Genomic DNA, 27,762 nt, shown 5'->3' on the forward strand with positions numbered 1-27,762 from the left:
ATGAAAAATCTAGCTAGATTGTAAATCACAAAGAAAAATATTTTGACCATTTAAAAACAAATGAAAACACAATTTAATTATAAAGCAAAAATTTCTTTATTTTCATTCACTAAAATTTCCAACTTAGATTTTTTTTTTTTTTTACAAGGTAGTCAACACTTATCAAGGCCCAGAAGCCACTCGGGGATAAGGGTTATTGTGTGTACAGTACGTTAGTTTTGGAGATCTGTCTTACTTAAGGAGGCGTTTCATTAGGAATTTGTTCACATTGGACTTGAAGACATCCAGGTTGTAGTCAGGTGGGGAAACAGGTAACCGGAACACAGTTCCACAGGCGTGCACTTCTAAGAAAGAAGCTTTGTTCACGGAATCTACGTTTTGATTTTGGCAGCAATAAGGAGTGGGGAAAATTTTTGACAGTGGTTTCAGCTAGACGGGTGTTTTTCGTGAAAGGTTGGCAAGGGGGGGGGAGACCAGAGATTGGAGTTCAGACGAACACCTACCATGGTAGTAATGATAAAACAAAGACAGGCTCGCAACGTCTCTCCTTATATTAAACCCAACATATTTAAGATTGGACTATGTTTATATGCATAGAGATTATAATTATTGCTTCTTCCATTATGATTGATTTTAATTTACGACCAAATGGCATAATATTTGTAAGGGTTTTTCATTTGCTTGAAGCCTGTATTTCTAGTTATACAGAGAAAATTTACTCTAGGACTGGGTGGCAACTTTGGTATGCATGATATCGTGTGTCTCCTACATATATAAAGATAGTTGCATCGTGAAAAAAAAAACAATCAGCAACATGGCGGATAAGGTTTTAAGTGATCTTTCACAAAAAAAAAAAAAAAAAACAATCAGCAACATGGCGGATAAGGTTTTAAGTGATCTTTCACAAAAAAAAAAAAAAAAAAAACAATCAGCAACATGGCGGATAAGGTTTTAAGTGATCTTTCACAAAAAAAAAAAAAAAAAACAATCAGCAACATGGCGGATAAGGTTTTAAGTGATCTTTCACAAAAAAAAAAAAAAAAAACAATCAGCAACATGGCGGATAAGGTTTTAAGTGATCTTTCACAAAAAAAAAAAAAAAAAAACAATCAGCAACATGGCGGATAAGGTTTTAAGTGATCTTTCACAAAAAAAAAAAAAAAAAAAAACAATCAGCAACATGGCGGATAAGGTTTTAAGTGATCTTTCACAAAAAAAAAAAATGTTGAAATTTAAATCTCATAAGCTAAAATATTTTCTTTCATGTTTTTGGGATTTAGGAGCGTTAATCATCAGCTACTTTTTGTACATATGAAAACACTTTGGTGATCGTCTCATCAGTAGGAAATGTGATTCTGGAAGGCTTCATACTCACTGGATTTTAAGCTTCCAGAGTTTTATGTGCAAATTCTTTTTAACTTTTTTTTAATTTCGAAAGATGTCTATCAAAACAATCTGTAAACTATTTCTGAATTGAATAAACGACAATTGCATACGTTGTATCCAAGAGTTGAGTTTGGTTTATGATATCATTAAACAGTGACATTATGGAAAGTAAAAAATGGATCTTGGGTTTTCTTTCGTCAGCCTCATAACTTTTTTTTTTATTTATTTTGATTTTCATTTATTATTATTATTTACATTTATTATTATTTTCATTTATTTTGATGTTTTTATATTTTAAATTAAACCCCATCAAATTTGTTAAAAAAAGGATAAAATTAATATTAGTTCTTTATCTATTTTACAGAAAGTAATTTGAGAACAACCAAGAAATAACCCCAGAAATCAAGGAAAATCATTGACATCGCAACAATTACCAGGGACATCGCAACCATTACCAGAGTTGAGAATAATGAAACTATCTGTACATAAGATTGCTGAAATAAATTCTCTTATAAGCCAAGTCCAAGAGGAATATACGAACAAGATGGATGACTCATTGCCGACTACAGACGGAGATTTGATGAGTTATTTGGCCACAATGATGTACAACTGGACGAAAGAGCAGCAACACGAAGCCATCTCTTCAGTGTACAATCGACAAACATCAAGCCCTTATTACAAGTTAATAGTCGATGTATATCAAGCCGGCAAACACATTAAACAAACGCAAACGCATCAAGCATTTATAATGAAAACATTCAACAGGTTAAAAGAGTACTTCCCAACAACCACAGAGATGCAGCTCAAACAGCATGATCAAAGTAAATACACCTTCAAGCAAATTATTGGTTACACAAAAATGTTCGTCCATTCTTGTCCCCAGGAAGATGAACTCTGGCGAAGTGCCTTAAAAGATCATTATGAAAAGGAAGCACATCACCCCCAACATTACAGAAACGAGAACATGCCCAGAAAATATTTAGAAGAGTCTGTGATTGATATGATTGCTTGCCATTGGGAAAGAGACTTGCATGGATTAGACACTGTGAACAATTATGAGTTAGCTAATATTGCAAATACATTTTTAAATCGATATACAGTTGAGGATAAGAAACGAGTCGAACAAATATTGGTGAATATTCAAATGGACAGCAGTTCTATGTTAGAACATTATTTGCCACAATCAATTATTATCATGTAATTCCACATTAAAACATTGGGATACAATTCTGTATGTATATATATATATATATATATATATATAGTCTGACGATTCCCGACATGGATAAAATGTGGAAGATTCTGTGTAGCTTAATTGCCATGTAAGTCATATATATGCCATGAAAGTCGTAACTATATATATGTATATGCCATGCAAGTCGTAACTATATATATGTATATGCCATGTAAGTCATAACTATATATATATATATATATGAAAAGATGTCACCATAGAATATTTGATAAAATCTCAAATTCTTGCTGCAAGTCAACCATATTTGGTCCAAATAAATTACAATCTATACTTGACTTGTACACCAAGTTTCCTTCATAAATGTCCAACAGTTTTTGTTTTGTTGCCATTCAATGATATATGAAAACACTTTGATGATCGTCTCATCAGTAGGAAGTGTGATTCTGGAAAGCTTCATACTCACCGGATTTAAAGCTTCCAGAGTTTTATGTGCAAATTCTTTTTAATTTTTTTTTTAATTTCAAAAGATGTCTATCAAAACAATCCGTAAACTATTTCTGAAATGAACAATCGACAATTGCATACGTTGATATCATTAAACAGTGACATTATCGAAAGTAGAAAGCGGATCTTGAGTTTTCTTTCGTCAGCCTCATAAATTTTGCTTCCCTTATTTTATCCTTACGTTACATGAATGATGTTTTCGACAAAGGGAGAGGCTATCCATACATCATTGACTAGTTTTTGACTTTGAGGCTATTTTCTTAAGCTCTTTACATCAATTGGTTTCATGTATTGTCTGAAGCAGTTTCCATATAAAAAAATGAAACAGCATTTTCATTTTTTCCCCGACTTAATGTTGGGATCACTTACTGAACCCCAACACACTGTGTTAAAAATCAGTAAGCAAATTAACTTTATTTTCCCCCTAACCTTTATTTATTTATTTATTTATTTTTCATGGTTTAAATTATAAACTGTTTGAGCCATTTCTTGGTTGTTCCATAAATCACAATCAGAAACATTCAGGTCAAAGTTTTCAAATAAATTTTTCATAACATACTTTGATTTGGAAACATTAATCCAAAATTATTTTTAAATACAAACTTGCTGTAACAAATAGTCTATGTGTTTATGTAAAAAAAAAAAAAAGAAAAAAAAGATTACATATTTTTTTATTATTTTTACTAAATTTCACAAATGAAACACAGAAAAGATAGAATTTTTAAACTTGCATGTTCGTTTTGACTTTTATTATTTTGTCATTTTAATACGTTGAATGCAAAATTCATTTTGTCATTTTAATATGTTGAATGCAAAATTCATTTTGTCATTTTAATATGTTGAATGCAAAATTCATTTTGTCATTTTAATATGTTGAATGCAAAATTCATTTTGTCATTTTAATACGTTGAATGCAAAATTCATTTTGTCATTTTAATATGTTGAATGCAAAATTCATTGTCATTTTAATATGTTGAATGCAAAATTCATTGTCATTTTAATATGTTGAATGCAAAATTCATTGTCATTTTAATATGTTGAATGCAAAATTCATTGTCATTTTAATATGTTGAATGCAAAATTCATTGTCATTTTAATATGTTGAATGCAAAATTCATTGTCATTTTAATATGTTGAATGCAAAATTCATTGTCATTTTAATATGTTGAATGCAAAATTCATTTTGTCATTTTAATATGTTGAATGCAAAATTCATTTTGTCATTTTAATATGTTGAATGCAAAATTCATTTTGTCATTTTAATATGTTGAATGCAAAATTCATTTTGTCATTTTAATATGTTGAATGCAAAATTCATTTTGTCATTTTAATACGTTGAATGCAAAATTCATTTTGTCATTTTAATATGTTGAATGCAAAATTCATTGTCATTTTAATATGTTGAATGCAAAATTCATTGTCATTTTAATATGTTGAATGCAAAATTCATTGTCATTTTAATATGTTGAATGCAAAATTCATTGTCATTTTAATATGTTGAATGCAAAATTCATTGTCATTTTAATATGTTGAATGCAAAATTCATTGTCATTTTAATATGTTGAATGCAAAATTCATTGTCATTTTAATATGTTGAATGCAAAATTCATTTTGTCATTTTAATATGTTGAATGCAAAATTCATTTTGTCATTTTAATATGTTGAATGCAAAATTCATTTTGTCATTTTAATATGTTGAATGCAAAATTCATTTTGTCATTTTAATATGTTGAATGCAAAATTCATTTTGTCATTTTAATATATTGAATGCAAAATTCATTTTAGAATAAAAATTAATGAGATGGAATGATGTAACAGTGCAGATGCATGTATGCATACAAAATACAAAATGAGGTCACCGATAAAGAAAAAGACTATAAAAAGGAGAAAGAAGTGATATCATGGCCGTAATGAGAAGTCACACATAGCAGGAGAATGAGGAAATAAATGTTACGAAATGTGCGTTTCAGTTATTATTTGTGTTGAGTTCCTTTTCGACAGAGTGCTACAGTGTGTGGGTTCTGTGTGTAAATATGGGTAACGTTACATTAATTGTCAGTTGAACTTTGAAGAATATTATGGGAGTATTAAGAATTAATGATGATTGAACTAAGCTTGATTACCTATGGGAACGGTTTATGCAAATATTAAAACATTAGATTTGAAGATAACTATGTTGCAATCTGCAGGGAAGTAGTCCTGCAGTAATGTGTTCAGCTGACAGGAAATTATTAGAAAAACTGCCCATAGAAATTTTAAAAGTTGTTTTAAGTAAACAAACCAGAAAGTTTTTTTTTTTTTTTCACAACTCCAAATTATTGTTCTTTCAATTTCTTGTATTGAAATAAAATTATTTGGTTTAATTTCCTGAAATAATCCAGTGCTAGCAGGACCCATGGAAATTTTACAGTTATATCCTTTATCTGTTGAATATTGCTACTGTAGTTAAAAATATTCCCATTCCATGGATGTCCGGCATGAACATGGACCCCACAATATTATTGTACTACATCTGTTCAGGCTGAAACATACCTATCTAATCATTCGAGTTTAGTTGCAGAATATTTCTAGTTATGTTGCGTCTCTCCAAAACCCTTGTAGGGGGATATCACATTTTATCAATGTCCTATGCAAATGTTGACCTCATGATATGATTTGAAAAGAACAGATACTACCCTTTGATTTATATATTTTGAGAACAAAATCTTGACAAAACAAAATTAGAGCACAAAGCCAATCAAAAAGTGGGGAAAGGGGGGGGTCTATCTTTGTCACTGTACTTTTGATTTGTCTAAGCTATCCCTAGCTAGAGTTCGCAACCACCATAATACCACATTCACATTTAAGATTCCGAAATGAAGTTTTTTGGGGTTTTTTTAATCATATATATATAAATTTTGGAAAAATGTTTTTTTATTAAATAAAATTATCTTATTCTGAAAGTCAAGAAAGTGAAGTTTAGTTAGTTTTACATTCAGCACATGACATTTTTTTAAAATTACCTTTTTTGTATTGCTGGGTTGATTAGTGATAATGTATGTACAAAAATGAAATCGCTTTAGCTTGTTTTAGAGACGTTCATTTAAAAATAGCATAATATTTTAAAACTCTTAAGAAAATCATACATTTTGAGAATATAAACTGTTTTAGCCATTTCTTGTTTGTTCCATGAATCACAATCAGAAACATTCAGGTCCGATCATTCCACCCATCGAAGTTTGGAAACATTATTGCTGCCGTGATAAAATATCTATAAAAAAAATGTCTATTTTGTTTACTATATATCACTATAATCATGTAAAATGCTATTCATTTATGTTGCAAAATATGGCACAAATATGCGGATTGCACTTTAGTAAATGACATGAGAATGATACGATCGATATGTAATATGAATCTTAAAGTCAGACTTAGATTTGTTAACTTCAGAGGAAGATTAAATCTGGAGAACTTAGGAAGTCGCAGGCAGAACAGAAGAGACTAAGATGTGTTAAAAGAACAGATGAACATTGTTTTGTTAGGAAATTTCAAAGGCATGGCCACATTGAAAGAATGGATGAAAGTTCTGGGGTCAGCAGATGGAGAACAGTTAAGGTAGTAGGTTCAGTTCACAAGGAGAAGGTCAAGAAAAACTTGTGAGAAAATATTAAGGAGGAAATGTTGAAAGAGGTATAACGTTCTGGACAGGGAAAGGTTAGTTTGAAAATCAATTGCTAAAATCCACCCAACACATGCCAACAAGTGAAATGAACATTCAACCGGATCAATTATTGTAAAATGTGTACTTTTTTTTTTTTTTACATGGTAGTCACCACTTATCAAGGCCCGGAAGCCACTCGGGGATAAGGGTTATTCCGTGTAAAGTAATCAATCCCCTAGACTTATTGATGTTGCAAAATTTTGCACAAATATAACGGCTGCATTTTATTTTAGATGCACAAATAAATGTTGCATAGATCCACACGGTTATAGCTTTTTTTGACACGCTCAATTATGATGTTTCCCCACTTATTTCTAGAATCAGATCATCATCATGGATGGCAGTCATGGTCTAGTTGAGGGCTAGAAAACCATAATAATTTTTTTTTTTTTTTAAGTGTACGTTATATCTCACCCCAGAGCACACATCTTCCTTTACAAATCCAGGTGCTATATCCAACGGCAAAGAGATCCTAAACGACTAAACCAAATTGTTAAGTTACAGTCCTCATCGATTAACCCAAATATTGGCTTAGTTAAACCCTTCTGCCCGGGATCACCAACAAAAATTGGGCATTGGATTAATTTTCATTTGGTTTCTCACCAGAAACCTTACTGCCTTAGATGGCTTGTGCCTCTGACAGCATTGTAATGAGTACTTACTGGAGGGTCCATGTGAAGGTTGCCAACATCTATAAGTGAAAGTGATTTTTGTGGCATTGATTAGATTCGAACTTGGCACACCTAGGTTGTGTAATCAATTCACTTCTGCCACCTTTCACACAAGAAAACCAACAAATATGGATATTTCTTGCATTGACCTCCATTTCTAATAAGGTTTCTGGTATTAATTTTTTTATTATTTTTTTTAAAATGAAACAATAATCGTGTTCCTATAAAATAATGGCGGCCATATTGATCAATTTTAATTGATGCATTAAATATGATCGTTAAATTAAAATGTTCCTCTTAATGTTTTCTATGTACCAACTTCTTGGGATTTTGCAGAAAAAATTGAAACATGAGCTTCATTCAAAACAATTTTGACTTTCTGAAATCAGCATCCGTAATCTCTACAATGTTTGCCTCTCAAGCATCACCTGACGAACAGTGGGAATTATAAAGCGTCAAGCTAAACGAAATGTTTGTAGATATGGGGAAGTAGTTTGGTTATTTTGTTTTACACCATATCAACCCTTTTTGGATTATTTAATGAGAAATCCAGTAATTTTTTTTTTAATTTTGTGCTTCAGGTTCTTTTATACCTTCAAATATGTAATTATGTTTGGTTTGGTTGTTTTGTAGAGGAAAATTGTTAATTTTTATTTATTGTGGACAATTATCCTTATTTATTTTTTTTTAGTTGTCACATGACATTTCGGCAAACTATTCCTCTGGCCTTCGTCAGGTGGTAACCGCGACGGGATAGGAACTCTGAATCTTCTGACTGCATCCCCTGCAATTACTGCCTTCTGTAGTTGTCTCACCACGTTTTGGCAAAGTGAGATGATCAACTGCACCACGGGCCCCTTCAGGCCCTTTGGGGCAGTTGAACAAGACACTGAATCTACGGTTCCAGGTGAAAATTGTCTGAAGATAGCGGTTTCAATCCTAACCCAAAGCCGGCCAGAGGCTCACTTGGCCAAAACGTGGTGAGACGGCGACAACTATGGAAGGCAGTAATTGCAGTGAATGCAGTCAGGAGATTCAGAGTTCATATCCCGTCGCGGTTACAACCTGATGAAGGCCAGAGGAATAGTTGGCCGAAACATCGTGAAACAACATCTAAGAAAAAGATGAGGATAATAGTCCGCAATAAAATAAAAATTAATAAATAATACTCATCTCAATAATGATTTCCAATTAAAATAGGAAAATTGTTTTTGTTTTTTTTTAATTTGCAGAACATGAGTTTTGAAAAGGGTAAGAAAAAACAAAAAAAAACCCAGATTTATTTGGCGCTATTTTTCACCATTCAACAATAACATCCAGTGTGAATGCACCTGAAGATAGTTAAAGGTTACATCGACCGAAACGTTGTGGAAAAAAACAACCAAGATGAGAACAATAGTCCAAACAATCCAAATAATACAAAAAAAAAATAAATAAAAAATAATATCAATGTTTGGTGCATTTTAAGTTAGGAAGTCAGTTTCTTCAGACTGCCTGATCTGGTAGCACCAGGTTATGGAGATGAGGAAGTGATTTCATTTTACTAGGGCACTTAGTAAAGAATGAAATTTTGTTCATTCTATTCATGACATTCAATCTTTTTATAATATTCTTCATCATTCAACAGACAATGCATATTCTTGAGTGGCTTTTGTCCTTGATAAGTGCCGAATCTTTAATAAAAAAAAAAAATGATATTCAGAAATCAAATGTGATAGAGCTGCAGTTAAAGGAATCCGTTCAAACTTACCTTGCAATTCGTACCCAGTTAGAATGTTCGTGTAAATTTACTTGGAATCTCTGGCGACTTGTAGACCAAATCTGAATAAATTATAAATTCATTTCTTAAATTGTCATGTAATGAAAATGTCTTACTTGAAACAAAATATTTCAAAGTTTTAATTTAAAAAAAAAAAAAAAAAAAAAAAAAAAAAAATCAATATTTTGAAATTTTTTATGTCAACAAATAAAAGTTTAAACAGCAGGTACTTATGCAGAATAGAAACCTCGTTATCACTGATAGATTCTTGGCAGGAAGGTGCTGAAATGCTTATTCAATGAAAATTGCAACAGTTGATAGACAAACATAAAAAAAATATCACGGAAAATTCAATAAATTTATAAAATCTGGTTAAAGTTGTCATCATGAATTGAGTAGAATTGGGACAAATGCTGCATTCTCCGGAAGCAAATATTGAATTTTGTCAAAAATGGGAACTTATAGGCAAAACTAATATTTGCAGTATGTGTGCACATATGTGCAAATTAAAAATAAGATAAGCCAAGCAAGTGAAAAATTTACTTTCACCATGACTAATGTTTGTGCAAAATTTCAAAAATTCCATGGCGTGGTTAATAAGAAAAGTACAAACATATGAACTGACCAACAATTTTGGAGCAATTTTACCCTATAATGACCCCTGGGGGCAGGGGGGGGGCAACCAGAGTTATCCAAGAAAACCCATTCTAGCAAAAATTTACTTTCACCATGACTAATGTTTTTGAACTTCTTTGATGCCACTGACAGCACACCTCAATCTAGGATTGTTGCCCTGACCGACTTTCCTGACTTTTTTGGGTTCGGCTTCTATTAACTTTATCTTCGCATGCGCAGATTACCAATTGTCCTCTCTAGAATTACCTCTGCCATTTGCAACTCCACCCTCCCCCACCTCTGAAACACATAGACCTATTCAACATCAGCTTTGATGGTGTGTACCAACATCTTCAGCTGATCTCCTGGGCATCTATGCCAATCTTGGTGTGGTTCTAGAGCTATTACTTCAGGAATGAATTCTCCTGAACTGCAATGTGCAGCATGGCCAAACCAATGAAGTCTCCTCTTTAAAAGCACTTGATTATGGGGGATGATTTTGCAGATTTGTGTTGAATGGCAGGATGACGGAGAGTTCATATTGGGGCACATATATAACGGGACTCGTGTAATACAGACATAACGATAGTGATGATGAGAGGGAGAAGACATTTATATAATATTTTTAATTAGAGAAGGGGAGACATTTCTTGTGATGGAAGAGATGGGTCACATAACTTGGAAGGGTTTACAATGCTCATTATAATTGATGATAAACACATTAACTTTTTCATTCGTGAAGGATGTGACACAAGACAACAGTTACAAAACACAATGATGATTTCTTTATTCATCTGATCGATCGGTCGAATGACGTCAGGAATTCGGCTTGTATCCACCTGGTTAATCTTCTACCCTTCGCCTCTAAGGGGACTCTCCTCTCACTATGTCAACTCTTGGCTGATCAACTTTCTCTGACTGACTGGCTAAAATCTGAACCCATAATATGGAGAAATGTTCTTTGTCTATGACGTCAGAAGTGTGTTTTTCAAACGTGACTAATTTCACATGGCTTTACATATGTTTGTCCAACACACTTTTGGCGAACAAAAGAATCCTCAATATATAATGCTAACCTATTTTTTAACAATATAATTTAATTTGCATTGTTCACTCTTTTACTGACATATTTAATATTCAGATTTCTAAAGAATGGACAATCAACTCTTTTTTCTGATATAAACAATATTTAACTATTCTAATAGAATTTAACAATAGACTAAATTTCTAACATTCCATTTCTTAACTTTGCCTACAGGGTTCGATTCTAGGCTTATCCTAATCTCATTTTCACTTATCTAATATTCTTCTTATTTACATGGGAAGGGGACAGCCCTTCCCTGTAACATTTGTGCGTAGGAGACAAAATAGTACCAGTGGACCTGCAGAATTCGGTGGAGACAGTATAGGACAAACAAAACCAACAGTTTTTGTTTTTTTCTTTTTTTACTTGAAAATAAAAAAATTTGATCTTACAAATAGTCTTTTCTCTTACAGATAAAAAAAGAATTTTTATAGGGGAATATTTTTATGTAAAAATTCTTTTTTTTTAACTATAAGAGAAGAAAGACTATGTTTAAGATCGTCAAGCCCAAATATCTGCTGACATGATATTGTAAACAAACACGGACGGAATTTGATGGACGACATTTATCATTATTTTTTTTATTTTTTTATTATCATTATTATTTTTTAAATTTTTTTATTATCATTATTATTTTTTTTTTTTTTTTTATTATCATTATTATTTTTTTTATTAATTATCATTATTTTTTTTGCGAATTAGTCCACTGGGTAAATTATTCCTTGTAATATATAATAATCAATAGAGGATTGATTCTATAATTATACGTACATAATCTGCATAAATTAAAATATCATGTTTAAACGTATTGTATGACCGGGCAACCAGCTAATATATAAGTTGAGTTTTTTCTCTCTCTGACATTGATATTAAAAGCCTACTTTTCTTATTTAAAAATCATTAAAATGAACATCTTAATATACCCAGTTATGGAAGTGCAAGTGACTTCATGAAGGTTAACTAATTTGCAGTAAAAACACCCACAACTATCCGCAAATCACACCCAACCATCGTAAAACTTTCACAAAATTCACAACCACACCTAAAACTCTAAATTTTGACATTCTTCGTCCTAATCATCGTCACATCTAGACTACTGACTCCATTTCAGCTTCCTTTTGTGTTTCTTCGTGAACATCCTATCCATTCTCTTTCTTCCATTTCTTATTATGCCTTTGTTTTGTTTTGTCTTTTTTCCATAAACTCTTTTCTTCTTGTTGTTCGTCCTATTTCTTTTTCTCTCCCACTCCCACCCCTGAGGTGGGTGGGCAATAGTATCACAGGTGGAAATTAATTGAAATACAAATGAAAGAAACAAAAAATGCAAATACCTTGACTGTTTTGTCATCTGAAGCAGTACACATACTGGCTCCATCATGACTAAATTCAACACTACGAACAGCAGAAATATGTGCGCGGAGAGTTTTTGAAGATCCATTTCTGAATAAAAAAAAAATTTATAAGTCTCCTGCAAATCATAGTATTAAAATATAAATTTGACTAAATTTGACAATAAAAAAAAAACAGAATTTAAAAAAAAAAAAAATTGATTTCCTGAACAAAAGTTTTGCACCACTTTAATGTCTCCTTACAAAGATTATATTTTGATTTTAACCATATTAAATACAATCCTATACTATATAAATTCTAGAATTCTTATTCCAATTTTGATTAAAATTCATGGCATTATTTTGATTCTAGAAAATGTCTAAAATTTAAGGTTTGATCTTTAGGATCTGATGAAATTGAAATTCAGAAAACATGGCTTAATCAGTGTCTAATGACAATGAATTAAATTCAATGCAAATCTGAAATATTTTAATTTTTTTATGAAAGGTTGTGCTTATATCCCCTTTTCTAAAATCCCTTTAAATGCTCCAAAGAAATTGAAGTTTGGGAAATATTTATTAATGGATATCTAATAATTATTGTTAAAATTTCACAAAAGTCAGAGAACTATCTGAATTTGCATAAAATGAAAAGTAAATATAACATACATTCAGAGCCCTTACACCTAGGAGCTGTGTTCTAAAATTTATAATGTTCGATTACTTAGATTAGGAGTGAATCCTATACATACAAATATGCAGGTCTCATTTCCGGACTTAATCATGGATTTGATCAAATAAAATAATTCTACTCTTTTGGTCTTTACAAAGTTATGTCGGATTAGCAAAAAGTTATTGGTGAATCACTTTATAGCTTTTTTTAATCTGAATTTGAACATACATTTCCCAATAAACACAAATGGTGTGTATATATATATATATACACTATCAAAAGTACCCGTCATTGACTGGGTTCAAAAACAGTCTACAGAAAATGGACTCTGATTTATGAAAGTATGATAGGTTATGAAAAGGAAGGGTTGTAAAGAGATAGCTTCGAATTCGGGGGTATCAAAACCAAAGCAAAATATGATGAAAGTAAAAATAAAATAGATAAACCTCATAATTTATTATACCATACCTGTTCACACTGAAACACTTATCACAATATTCTGTGGATCGATATTAAAAAACCTTGTTAAACTTTGTGACATATTTCCATTCTATGGAGGTCAGGCGCGAACGAACACCCCATAATTTTATTATACCATATTTCTTCAAACTGAAACATAATTATCAAAGTATACTTACGCAGATAGATATGAAAAGTCTTTATTAAAATTTGTGCCTATTTCCATCCTATGGAGGCCAAGCGCGAACGCAGACCCCATAATTTTATTATACCATCCCTATTTAAGTTAAAACATACTTATCAAATATTATTATGTACATCTATATAAAAAACACTTGTAAACATTTTTTTTTAATTTTTTAATTTTTATTTCTATACTTTGTGGACTAGGCGCGAACACAGACCCCACAATTTTAATGAACCACCATTCTGCCAGAGCAAACATACCCATTCCTGTGTCTCGATACATCTTCTATCATTATATGTAATCAGTTTTTTAAAATAGTCAACCATATAGGAGCCTATTCGTGACCAGACACACACACACACACACACACACATTCAGCTTTATATTATAGATACTTCATGAAATAACAGACGATTTTTGTCTTATTTTATTTTTGATCCTTTTCAACTTACAAATAACAATCTTCACTTCTGGCAGGAATTGGCTGATGCAATTGCCATATTTATCATAAGTTAGAGTATTTTCCAATTCTTCTGGATTCATTGTCAGAGAGATTAATCTAACTGGTTTTGAACAACTTATATAATTTTTACTCAGACTTATAATAAATATGGCAAATACATCAGCCAGTTCCTGTTAGAAGTGAAGACTTATTCGTAAGTTATAAAGGGTAAAAAATATAATAAACAAAAAACATGCATTTTATTTAATAAAATATGCGTAAGAGAAAACATGTTGCCTATATATAATATTCAAATCAGGAATGAGGAATAAAAGTTATGAATAACTTTATTATATCAGAACAATAAGGAAAAGTTATGGGGAAATTAAGAAAAAAAACATGCTTAGGCCATGGTATTTCGAGATTAAAAGCTTTTCATCAGACGAGAAGGGCTAGAATTATACAAAATGCAAATTATAAAAAAAAAAAAAACTGGCTTAATGACATTTTTTATCTCCACTTTCTCTTCTATCTCCCCTATTTTTCCTTTCTTCTTCTGTTGGTTCATCTTTAGTGTTCCCCATTATTTCAAAGTGGCCTATAATTTATTTTTTACTATTACATGCATATATGCTACCCCCCCCCCATTTTGTACCTAATTTTAATTATTTTTTTTACCATTTTATCCTATTTACCTTCAGTCTCATTTCATTTCTAAATGTCATTAAGCCATTTTTTTTAATGTTGAGCTTTTCTTGATAAGTTTTGCTTTGTAAAAAATTTACTCTTTGATAACACACACACACACATTGATTTTTTTATATATTTACACACACATGCATACACACATACATACACACTAATAAGCCATCACTTATTAAGGCCCAAAAGCCATTTAGGGATAAAAGTTAATGTTTGCCAGATGGATGCTGAGACAACACCAAGAGGATTGATAACTGATAAAACTGGGCAAAATTTGATTAAGAGGACAGTTCCAACAAGAATTTGTTAACATCAGACTTGAAACCGACCACATAGTGAGCTTGAAAGCAAACCCATGGTATTGTGCTCCACAGACAGGTAGTTCTAAGAAAGAAACTTAACTCATGAAAGTTGTGTTTAGTTAGAGGAGGAAGAAAGAAAAATTATTTAAAGTGGTGGTAGTTAGACAAGTTTTTTTGTGAATATTTTACAGATTGGAGCTCAGTCGAGCACTTACCATGAAAATAAAGATAGCGTAAAGAAAGACTAGCAATGTTTTTTTTCTTGTGAGGCTGTATGAAAGAGAAGAAGACATCCCTCACTAGATTTCGAAGTCGGTTTTGTATCCTGTCAAGACAAGAAAGGTTGCTCTAAGCAGCACCTCCCAGATGTGATAAAGTATTCCATCTAAGAACAGATTTGACTCCTGTATAGATAGAGGATTGCATCAGGAATGGTTACAATGAAGAAAACAGTTTTTATCATAAAAGAAAATATGGTATTTCTGAATTTGATATCTATTCCATAGAGACAGCTCTATAAAAACAGGATGCAAAAAAATAAATTATAAAAAGAAAAACAATACAGTAAGTGTTAAGTTTTGAGATATTGTGTTGAACAAAGATGGCGGCGTAGTTCAGATCAGTAACCAAGATGGCGGCGTAGTTCAGATCAGTAACCAAGATGGCGCCCAAGAATTAAATGCGGTCTGTGACGTAGTTAACCTCTTAAGTTCTGAGATATTGTGTTTGGCACAGCCGTTGGTTATAAAAATGATTGGCGAATCCATTCGTCTCATACCCCCATTAGGAGTCAAAAACATTTTACAGTAAGTTTCCACTAAAAATTAACTCCTTTCGACAAGTCATCTGTGCTGGTTGGTCATGTCCCCCATCATCAACCAGGAGAGTTTGTATATTAAGCAATTGCTCCATCGTTTAAATTTCTTGAAAAATGCGTTTTGTTCTTTTTCTTTCTTTTTCAAATGTGCCCTTAATAACGCCCACCCCCACCGCAGTATAAAGATGACTTTTATACAAAAGTGCTGCGCATGTTTTACAACAGAATAAAAAAGTAGTAAAAAATTAAAAAAATTTTAAAAGTCTATAACAAATAAATGTTACCAAAGGCAAGATAAGTTACTCTTCTACCTAAGAGGATAAGTTTTTAGTGTTTTCACTGATTTAAAGTGTTTATTTGATTCAAAAACCAAGTAGTGTCAAGCATTACATTAGAACAATAAAATATGGCAGATATGTGGCAGTCAAATCTTTGAAGTCTTGATAATCACTCAAAAATAGAAAATTAAACAAAAACTAGAAACTAGTCTAATAAATTTTACTGTGACATTTATTGGGTGAATTTCTACTAGCATTTTGTTTTAATTTTATTTTCTCCAACTTTTTTTTTTGGGGGGGGGGTAACATTTGTTATATATCTGTTCTGTTTTTATTCCGTTTATTAGCATTTCAACCCGGTGTTGCCCGGGTGTTTGGGGGTGTATGTTGAGCAAAAAAAAAAAAAAAGCGGTCAATTTTTTTAAACTTTGACCCCTATTATGACCCTTTCACATTTATTGTTTTGGGCTCGAATCAAGTTATTAAGATCCATGTCCAAGGAACCTATATCTAAAATTTCAAGTGTTTATACCAAAAATTGTCGGAGGAGTTTGGTAGAGTTCTCAAAGGTCAAATCGTTGAACTTTGACTCCTTAACAGACAAATTTCTGGCCTAAAACCGATCACAAAGATTTTCCCAAATCTCAGTACCTTGTATATCAAATTTCGAGCCTGTAGACTGAAAATTGACAGAGTTATTGCATTGGAAAATGTACACACACACGTTCACATTATATATATATATATATATATATATATATATATATATATATATGAGAGAGATTGTAAAAAAATGTCCAAAGTGCTCATTATGAAAATGAAATTAGACATTATGGAAAACTCTGAAATGTTTATCTACATATATATCTTCATATAAAAAATGTAGTTACAACAGATATGTTCTTAACAATGCATTGTAATCCAAACATCTCCAGTAAAGTTTTTCACTTCTTACACAACGAAGACAAATACTTGAGCTAGTAAATATATAAGTCTGCAACAAAAATCATTTTTAATGATTTGTAAAAATCTGAAAGTTAGAGTCAATACGACCTTCTATGTCAAACTATTATTTTAAAGTTAAAATAAAAAAGACAAACTAGTTCTAACAAACACTTACACTGATGGAATCCAAAGTCGAACCGTTTGGTCACGAGATGCAGAAGCAATTAAGTTTCCAGTGGGTGCAAAACAAACATGAAGAACAGCATCCTAAAAAGGAAAAAAAAAAACAAAAAAAAAAACAAAAAAAAAAACAATTAAATCTTGTGTGGTTCCTTTTCAATCACAACTACTTGAATATTAACAATGTTTGGTTAATTTGAGATGAATTCAAAGATTTGTGTAAAATTGCATTTGTGTTTTAACACCATATGAGGATCATTTTAAACATCGTGGAAACAAACCAAGATTTGTCTATGATTATCAATACATGATCATGACAAATTATTATTGACAATTTTTCATGAACTTTTAGCAAAACAATAATGAAACAATGTGTGATGTAGATTTTCCGTTTTATTTTAATGTATTTCGAGGCATTTTCAGCTCTCCTACGAGGAAAATCAGAACTTCATTGAAATAATCATCAACCTGAAGACATTTTTCACCTTATATACATACAATATCTGACCCCATGTATAGTGAAAAGATTTTCCATGTTCAGTTATGAAGAGCAGCTTCTGCAGCTGAACCTACTTTGAAAAGCAAAGATTACAAAATAGCCTAATCCTCATAGAACAATAAAATATGGCAGGTGTCCAAAAAATCACTGAAGGGTTTTGAACTTATATAGATTCTTTATTTCTTATATCTTTGTGTAATTTTAACACAATCTAAGGCATTGGGAATTTTTAAAAAATGCAAAATTCAAACAATCTTTATTCATGAAAAATAATGTCTTAAATGTTTTCCATTTTCAGCTTCGCATATTTATGCTCTTTCCAAAACATTATTCATGACAGATTGCAGAATCTCTGGATTGCGATTTAACTCCCTTATTTCGTTCCTGATGTTTTCCTTCAATTCTTGCAGGGTTTGGGGTTTGTTAACAGATTCTTTCTTTAAGATATCCCCACAAGAAAAGTCAGGGATAGTCACGTCTGATGAACGTGGTAGCCATTTGACATTGCTATAGCAAAAAATAATGAAACAGACTTTTCCCATGGGGTTCAGCATCCCACTACAGGATAACCATGAATGACTGCTTTGAGGATACTTGCATATAACTGTCCAACAACATTTTTTTTTGTTTAAAGGAGAAAGGTAGTTTGCTTGAAGCATTACTGGTAAACAGATACGAGTGTATAAGACGGTTAACAATGTACAATACTGGAGTATTGAGGTGATGCAATGTATGAACAAAAACAGGCAAATGGTATTCTTTTGGTTTGAGATGAAACAAAGACATTTACCATCCCAGTTATATGAAAAAGTAAGGCCATATATACTGATTTATATATGTGAATAATCATGTTGATACACCTGTTCTCATTAGATCACCAAAGATAAGCAACGTTGAGCCTGGTCAGTATCAGATAGGTTACCATTTGAGAATACCAAGTGCTATTGTCATCTCCCTTAATTGGGATATATATGCGACTGGAGACCACTTGTAAATTTAAACATTCCTGAAACTTCCTTCTTTGGAGGAAGCCAATTCAGCCTGCTTAGGGTGAATGCCACCGGCATTTGTTCAATGATTTAAAAAAATAAAGATATCTGTAGAGTTATAATCTTCATTTATCTGTTTTTCTTCATACATCACATGAACATCCAGTTTCCTGCATTGCTATAGCCTTCTTATAATCTTATATATTTATTTAACAGCAAGGCTTTAAGCAAACTACCTTATATATATATATATATATATATACACACTAGCATGTGTATATATATACACACTAGCATGTATATATATATATATATATATATATATATATATACACACTAGCATGGGTACCCGGCGTTGCCTGGGTATTTGGCGATGTATGTTGAGCAAAAAAAAAAAAAAAAAAAAAAAGTGGTCAATTTTTTTTAACTTTGACCCCTATTATTACCCCTTAAAATTTATTGTTTTGGGCTCAAATTAAGTTAGATCCATGTCCAATGAACCTATATCTAAAATTTCTCAAGTGTTTAGACCCAAAATTGAACCTTGACCCCTTAATCGCCAAATTTCTGGCCGAAAACCGATCACATCGATTTTCCCAAATCTCAGTACCCTGTATATCAAATTTTGAGTTTTTAGACTTAAAATTGACAGAGTTATTGCATAGGAAAATGTACACACACACAGACACTTTCACATATATATATATATATATATATATATATATATATATATATATATATATATGAGGAAATCATCATATGATTAGATCACTGACAAACGTTAAAAAAGCATTTAAAAAATAAATGTTTAAATTCAACAGCATTTCTCATGGTTAATGGTAGCTGAATTGGTTAGGTCCTTGCTAATGAAGTCAGGGATGTCTTCTGTCGCCAGGTTTGAATCTATCGACTGGTGTTAATTGTGACATCCTGCACTGATGATTCCCAAAAGGATGAAATAGATATTAAATAATTATTATAGTAAATAATTATGTCAGCCCCTTTAAGAAACTCGTTTCTTATTGTTGAAATAAAAGTCGGTCAATTTAGCTCTTATGTGCAGATCATCATATAATGATTAGATCACTCTGACAGACGTTAAAAAAGCATTAAAAAAAATGTTTAAATTTAACAATATTTCTTGCAGTTAACGGTAGCCGAATCGATTAGGTCTTTGCTAATAAAGCCAGAGATTGCTTCTGTCACCAAGTTCAAATCTATCAACTGGTATTGTGACACCGTATGCTGATGATTTCTGAAAGGATGAAACACTGGTGTCTGTAGGTATTTAATAATTATTATTATTATATATATATATATATATATATATATATATATATTATAAATACTAGACGACCCGTTGGGTCACTCAGTGTTGAGAAATTATAGCAACATTTAATAAATCCAATAAACGTGATTGATATGACTGCTGGTTGTTGGCCCATTTATATATATATATATATATATATATATATATATAGCCATTGAATTATAAGTGGTCCTGCATCACAGCTTGGATTTTAAATATGTTAACTATAAACTAAAAAAAAAAAAAATTAATTAACTAATAAATTATTACCAAAAAAAGGGAAAAGAGGGGAGAGGGAGGAGGGAAAATCATTCCCAATCATTTTATATTATTGGGTAGTATTATTATTGCTATTATTATTATTAGTAGTAGTAGTAGTAGTATGTTTTTATTATTATTCTAGCTCTTATTGTTATATGTGTTGTTTTTTCTGTCATTGCTACGACTGCTGGTTGTTGGCCCATTATATATATATATATATATATATATACAGAATTATAAGTGGTCCTGCATCACAGCTTGGATTTTTATCAGCCACTTGTGGTCTTGTAACTTTGCGTTTAGGCATGATCTGAGGGGAAATACATTATTTCAATTTTCTTCTTCTTCATTAGTAGTAGTAGTATTAGATACCTCAATCCGAGGGAGTTCACTTGATTTCCTTGGCGACAGCTGCATATTGACAGTGTCTGTCATCAGCTTCTTCAGAAATAAAGTTTTATGATGCTCATCTCAAGTGAAAACTATAGATGAAAAGCTCCAATGAGTTTATCAAAATCTTGAATGATACATTAAGAGACTCGTCCATGGAAAACTCGTCCATTTTTGCTATGTAGGAAAACTCGTCCATTATTGAATAAATATCGATTGAAAACACATTTTATAACCGTTCTTGAAAGAGATATTGTTTTTAAAAGATGTTACACAATGGATTGAGAGAGAGAGAGAGAGGTGAGTAAACGTGGAGTGTGGACACGTTTACCAGAACCGAGGGTCAGCTGACCAGATTACGTATGAGTGACGTGGTCAGGTTGGCTAGATCTGTGAGACTTGATTTGGGCTTTGAAGAAGACGGATGGCTTAATAGCTGTTCTCTCCCCTTCACTGGGAGTGGGGGACGCTGACGTGTTCAAGCAAGCAAGATTCACTTCCATATTCTGTGTCGACATCTGGAAGTTAAATAAAAAACCATAAAACCAATTCATCGTCTTGGAGTGATAAATCTTCGTCTAACAGGTACCAGTCTCCCTCTCAAGAGAAGATGAATTCCAGATGGATCAACATCGACGACACATGAAGGTATGTTGAAGAAAATGCATGTAACACACACACACACACACAAAAGCATATGAACAATTAGATATGAACACACACAACCGCATATGAAACTAGACGATCATACGCACACGGAATTCTTTTATGTTATACACCAAACGTCAATTTGGTGCCCCTCTATGATAACCCTAGTGATAACTTCAATGATAACGCTATGTAACAAACGTTCAATTTGGTGCCGTAACTGACCAGACCACCTAGCAAGGGTGGGTTTAAAAGAAAAAAAGAAGAAGAAAAAAGAACTTCGGTTACCACGGGGAAAAAAGGAAAAAAAAAAAAAAAAAAAGGGACAAGAAAAACACAATAAAATGTCTGAAAAAAAAGAGAAAAAAAAAAGAAGGAACAGTAGAAAAAAAAATACAAATCAACACACACACAACGTAGGGTCCATTAAAACACTAGGCGAATTAAGAAAAAAAAAAAAAGAAAAGAAATACATTTACACATGAAGAACCTCTTATAAAGAAAGAAAGAAATGGTTCTGAAGAAAAACAGACACATTAAAATTATAGATAGATTTATATGATAAATTAATAAGAAGAATTAAGGGTAGAACAGTACGTTAAAAAGAAAAGGAAGACATACAGACACACAGATGTAAAACTTTATATATAGAAAATAGTTTTAAAAAAAATGTTTATCGTATTAGGAATTAGCTCGTTATGAACGAAGAAAAATATCACTTAATGTAAAAATTAGAAGGGAAAAACAAAGAATTGCGTTATTCTGTTTAAAGCAAGGGACTGATGAGACAGTAAGAAAATGTAATGGGAACACGCACAAATGAAATTGTTTGGAAATGTGTCAATCATAACTTGAAATATTTACACCGTTGCAAAAAGAGAAAATGGCCACGCTTGTCTTGAACTCGGTTAAAAAAAAAGAAAAGAAAGAAAAGAAAAAAAGAATTGATGTTCTTTTTCAGGCCAGACTGTTCTCTAAATCGTGAATATTGTTTTTCCAGTTTTAACGGCATTTTTGAACATTTTTTTTAAGGACTGAAGAACGTTGTTTTATGTAATTACTTAGAAGTTAATGTTCATTGTTAGAAAAATGTGTATTGATGGTTTGATATTATATTATATAATGTATAATTGTTGTTTTCCACTGGTCTGCAAAATAGTAATGAAAAAAAATAGTAAAGAAAAAAAATCAGAAGATTAGATTAAGATAAAATGGTCGGTCTAGTCAAATTAGAATTTAAAAAAGGGGACAGGTTTAAATTTACGTAGGCGGTTAACTATTTTTTTGGGAAGAGGTTCACAGGACCCTGCAACGGGGATTTTTTTTAATAGGTTTTTCGATTATGAAAAATGCTATTTTCCCCGTCTGTATGTAGCTTGATTAAGCTGACCGGTGTGACGGTTGAAAGATCATATTCTTCGCATACAATAAAGACGGGAGACTGCATGCCTATGGGCTTAAAAGGCTTGTTGTAGCTGCAACGAGGGTGCGCGATAGAATGCAACTACATAGATTAAGCTTGCAGATAGGGCCGCCTGCGAGCTTCGGCTGATTGAAAATGCCCAATCTTGGGAGTAACAGAACTTCCAACGCAAGAGCAGACGTGTAGTGGTGACGTGGCCACTATGTAGTGAATCTGAAGTAGGAGAAAGAATAATAAAAAAAAGATAGAATATATGCTGCTGTTACGTAAGAACTTAAGTCAGAAATCTGACGAATGAGATGTCGGCAAAATTTTTTTTTTGAGATATTGGCATGGGATGGCTGAATGAGAGCTGTTAACGAACATGAGGTTACTTTACCCACATCCCTGAATGATGCCATATGGGCCGTGAAAAAGGGTCCAGCCGAATAAATTATTTAAGATAGGAGACATAGAAAAAACAATAGAAGAAATTGAAAAAAAAAAACAGCTATGACGATAGACATACAGATAATAAATTGTAAAGTTTTAATGAACAGCCAGTGAGTAAACCAGAAAGAAAAAAAAAAAAAAAAAATAGAACATATGACTTTAGTAACAGTGTGGGTCGTCATAGCTGGTTTTTTTTTTCAATTTCTTCTATTGTTTTTTCTATGTCTCCCATCTTAAATAATTTATTCGGCTGGACCCTTTTTCACGGCCCATATGGCATCATTCAGGGATGTGGGTAAAGTAACCTCATGTTCGTTAACAGCTCTCATTCAGCCATCCCATGCCAATATCTCAAAAAAAAAATTTTGCCGACATCTCATTTCAGCTTACCAAAAGATAAACACGTCAATCACAAATATGTGTTATGAATATTTTGTTGCATTTTTAAACTGTGAAACTAAGTGTAACTTTTAATGAAAAACAATATGTACTTTTCATGATAAGTGAGTCGTTTTATTTTATTTTAGAAACGACTATGTATTTTATTGTAAATGTCTAGGTATTTTTTGTAAACGACTGTGATTTTTCTTTAATTTTGAATTCTGTGGAATGGAAGGTGATGCATTATGCAGCCGACCTCAGGAGTTGATGACGTGGTCAATTTTGGGTTTCCACGAATCTGTGTTTTGTTATTTGGAATTTTGTTGTTAGTGAGATGGGACTTTGTGATTGCTTATAGAATATTTTTGTATTTTTTTAATTTATTATTTTTATGTAATTGATGTGTTGTCAAACGGTATTGTGCAGAATTTTCTTGTTCTTTGACATGTAATTTTTTTTTCGCAGAATGGGGAGGTGGAATCTTTGCTTGTGGGGTCTATTGAAAGAATGATTAATAAAAGAAAGAACGTAAAACCAATTCATCGTCTTGGAGTGATAAATCTTTGTCTAACAGGTACCAGTCTCCCTCTCAAGAGAAGATGAATTCCAGATGGATCAACATCGACGACACATGAAGTAAGGTATGTCGAAGAAAATGCATGTAACACACACACAAAAGCATATGAACAATTAGATATGAACACACACAACCGCATATGAAACTAGACGATCATACGCACACGGAATTCTTTTATGTTATACACCAAACGTCAATTTGGTGCCCCTCTATGATAACCCTAGTGATAACTTCAATGATAACGCTATGTAACAAAGAGACTACACCCCCATAATATTTTTTTTTTAATATTTTTATCTTTTTACTGTTCTTTTAAAAAAGATAAAATCGATTTACTAAGTGTTCGTTTTCTACATAGCTGGTTCAGTTTTTAGTAGTTTAACTTATTTTAAAGTGTTTATTCAGTAAAAAAAAAAAAAAAGGGCTTCAGACCGCATATTAAAAAAAATATTTATACTTATTTACTGTTGTTGTAAAAAGAGCAAAATCGATTTTTCTACTTAGTTGGCTAAGTTGTTTGTGGTTTAACATATTTTAAAGTGTTTATTCAGTAAAAAAAAAAAAAACAAGTAGCGTCGAGTGTTATGTGAGAACGAAATAATGTTCGACATGACGGATCACAACTTTAATACGGTCATTGAGTAAAACCTTTTTCATCTGAATGTAAATTTATACATTATTATTGTTATTATCATTATCTATTAATACAATAGTGTGTGTGTTATTTTCTGTGTCACGCTTACATCTGGGTCAGTTAATTGCTATGTACTTCCATTTCTTGTAATAAATAATTTTACCAAAAATTCTTCATAAGTTTTGGTTTCGATTATAGCTGATGGCACTCAAGTCATTTACTTTTTTTATAAATAATTTTGGTTTCGATTATAGCTAATTCCACTCCAATAATCTATTTTTTAAAAAATAATTTTATCAAGAATTCTTCATAAGTCTTGGTTTCGGTTTCGATTTTAGCTGATGGCACCTTAGTAATCTATTTTTTTTTATAAATAATTTATCAAGAATTCTTCATATATTTTAGTTTCGTTTTCAATTAAAGCTGAAGGAACTAAAGTTTGGGATTCGGTTTTGATTCAAGCTGATGAACCCAAGTCATATAGATATATTTTTTATTTTTGAAATCGCAACTTTATAATATATAAAAATTGATAGAACATTAACTTTATAATAATAGGTCCTGAACTGTCATCTAAGCTTCAGCCTCTGTCCCATTGACGAAATGTTGCATCCCTCTGCCTGTTCTACAAGTATTTTAATAGTGCTTGCTCTGACAAACTCCCAGCACTTGTACCCCCTCGACGTAAATACCCCCGACAAGCAGCAAAATCCCACCCCTTCACAGTTGAGATCCCTTGATGTAAGAGAGCCTTCTACTCCAATAGTTTCTTCCCCAGAACCGCTAGACTTTGGAATTCCCTTCCGGCTTCCCCAACTGTACTGACATGCAGAAGTTCAAGTGTAATGTGAACCGACATCTTGCTGCCCAACTCCCCACATAGTACCCCTGTAGCTTATGTCCCTGATAGTAGCCCCCTACATCAAAGTGGCAATGTGCCTTGTTTGGGATGAAAATGTAATAAAATGTATAAATATATATGAAATCTGCAAGAAATAAAATATCATATTTAAGTGTATTTTACGAGCTAGCTATGCCGGGCGTCCCTGCTAGCTTGGATAAATAAATAGTTACAATAATATCAGAGCGTCTATTTACACTGAACATCTACAGAATGTCAACATCAATATATTACATATGAATGAGTCCCCTGTGGAATTTTCACAGTTCCCGCTAGTTTGGATTATTATTATTATTATTTGCATGTCGTTTTTGTTTTTAGTTTACAGCAAAGCAAATCAATTTGATAAGCCAGTAATGCACAGAATAGTAAATGAAAGCCCATGCTCTTCCCATGTTAAAAATGGCTGTTTAAATAGTATTATTTAGAAATTCGTTCGTAACAAATGGGAGGGGCGTTGTTAAATATTTTGTCCTTATATCGTTTCCTCATTTTGCCTACCAATCCTCGACTATTTTCAACTGTTTATAAAAAAATGTTTTTATCTTTTTAGTAGCACTAAACACGAATTGATACAATCTGGCTTTGCTTTAAAATCAAAATAAATCTTTTGTTGTCTTACGATTTTTCAATCAATTACATGGAAAACGGTTCAGAAAAAAAAAATATATACGCTGAAATTACCCGGAAATTTGAAATTTTGCAAAAGAAAAAATAATAAATAAAAATCACTAATTAAATTTTCATTAATTTTAAAAGAATCGAAATCATATTAGAATCAGAAATTTAAGACGGAATTAGTAATTGTATCAGAATCGGCAAAAAATTTGAAAGCATTCTATCACTAATATATATATATATATATATATATATATATATATATAAGGTAGAAAAATATTTAAAAAATCAAGAATAATTGAATTTCAACAAAAATTAAATGAAAGACAGGATGACCCAATTTAGTCAAACTTTCTTTCTATAGTTGAACTTGAATTATAATATTGTTATAATATCCCACTCTGACACCATTCCAACTGTTTTCACCCCCCACCCCCCACCCTTCTACTTTTCTTCTCCTTAGTGTATTCATGCCCAAACTCTATATTTTTATACTACCCCTCTCTCCATATCATTCTCTCTAACTTTTCCCTAAAACTATCCTAATCCCCCACCCCCTTATTTAAGGGGAATTTGATTTTTATAATTAATTCATCCCATAAGAACTTTAGCTTTGCTTCATGCCAGTCATGGCATATTTTCTCTCCTCAAAATTTGAAAAAGTCTGGAACCTTTTTAATTTTTGTATTTTTATTTTTCTTGCCCGATGAAATCAAATATGATTGAAACGGTCTGTACATCATAGCAAGATATGACTTTATTTACATAAAGAATAATAAAATATATATATATATATAAAAGCTTACCAGTGTCTTAAAATCTTTGTTTGTTTGTCTTTGGTCATACATAATGTCACTTCAACACCACAGAATTCTACATTGCTAACAGCATTCTTATACATTTTTTTTTACATGACATTATGCATTTTTTTTTTGCTTTCATCACCAATAAGTTTGGATAAATTTGGAGTAATAAATCATTGCCATTTGTGCCTATTTCAGGGCATCTCAATGCTGTGAATTTTCTTTTTTTCTTTTTTTTTTTTTTTTGATCCAGGTGTCAGATACCAACTTTCATCAAATTTGGCCATTATTAAATATTGGAGGGCAATCTTGTGACATTTTTAGCCACATCTGATTTTATTTGGGTCGAAAACTCACTAGAAATGATTTGGCGGGGTCATTTTGTAAATCTGGTTGGTTACTTGTTTTTGTTTAATGGTATATCAACCCTTTTTGCTAAATCCAGGGAGGAATTGGGGTGAAAAACAGGTTTTATGCTTAAAGTTCTTTATATCTTCAAATATTTATTCATTGTGTTTAGTTTGATTGTTTTGTAGAAGAAAATTGTTTTTGGTTGTTGACTTTGCAGAACATGATTGAGTTTTGCAAAGGGAAAGGAAAAAAAGCAATTGCATCAATGCTTGGTGCATTTGAGGTCAGAATGTCAGTATCTTTCGACAGCCTAATCTAG

General features: G+C 31.8%; 3 protein-coding genes across 10 annotated transcripts in view; 2 read left to right on the forward strand and 1 right to left on the reverse strand.

Annotated features, from left to right (window-relative positions):
* The window catches only part of LOC145294109 (cyclin-Q-like), a 106,681-nt gene extending 103,849 nt beyond the window's left edge, over positions 1–2,832 (forward strand). For 5 of the 7 annotated variants that reach the window (XM_080141188.1, XM_080141189.1, XM_080141185.1 and 2 more), the window contains exon 2: positions 1,751–2,832. In XM_080141188.1, the coding sequence (XP_079997314.1) occupies positions 1,856–2,587 (732 nt within the window). In that variant the 5' untranslated portion in view covers positions 1,751–1,855 and the 3' untranslated portion in view covers positions 2,588–2,832. The remainder of the gene's footprint in view (positions 1–1,750) is intronic. The other 2 variants (XR_013869822.1, XM_080141192.1) reach the window with 1 other exon arrangement.
* LOC145294106 (uncharacterized) overlaps positions 1–27,762 on the reverse strand; it is a 169,091-nt gene that overhangs the window by 46,793 nt on the left and 94,536 nt on the right. For both annotated transcript variants that reach the window (XM_080141178.1, XM_080141179.1), the window contains exons 4-6: positions 17,223–17,314; positions 12,246–12,354; positions 9,207–9,277 (exon numbers count right to left, since the gene is read on the reverse strand). In XM_080141178.1, the coding sequence (XP_079997304.1) occupies positions 9,207–9,277; positions 12,246–12,354; positions 17,223–17,314 (272 nt within the window). The remainder of the gene's footprint in view (positions 1–9,206; positions 9,278–12,245; positions 12,355–17,222; positions 17,315–27,762) is intronic.
* The window catches only part of LOC145294107 (nitrilase and fragile histidine triad fusion protein NitFhit-like), a 165,198-nt gene continuing 158,630 nt past the window's right edge, over positions 21,195–27,762 (forward strand). The window contains exon 1 of the mRNA XM_080141184.1: positions 21,195–21,323. The gene's annotated coding sequence lies outside the window, so the exon portion shown is untranslated. The remainder of the gene's footprint in view (positions 21,324–27,762) is intronic.

This window comes from Euprymna scolopes, chromosome 15, assembly GCF_053919585.1.
Source record: "Euprymna scolopes isolate OS-2025 chromosome 15, ASM5391958v1, whole genome shotgun sequence".
NCBI classification, from domain to species: Eukaryota; Metazoa; Mollusca; class Cephalopoda; order Sepiida; family Sepiolidae; genus Euprymna; species Euprymna scolopes.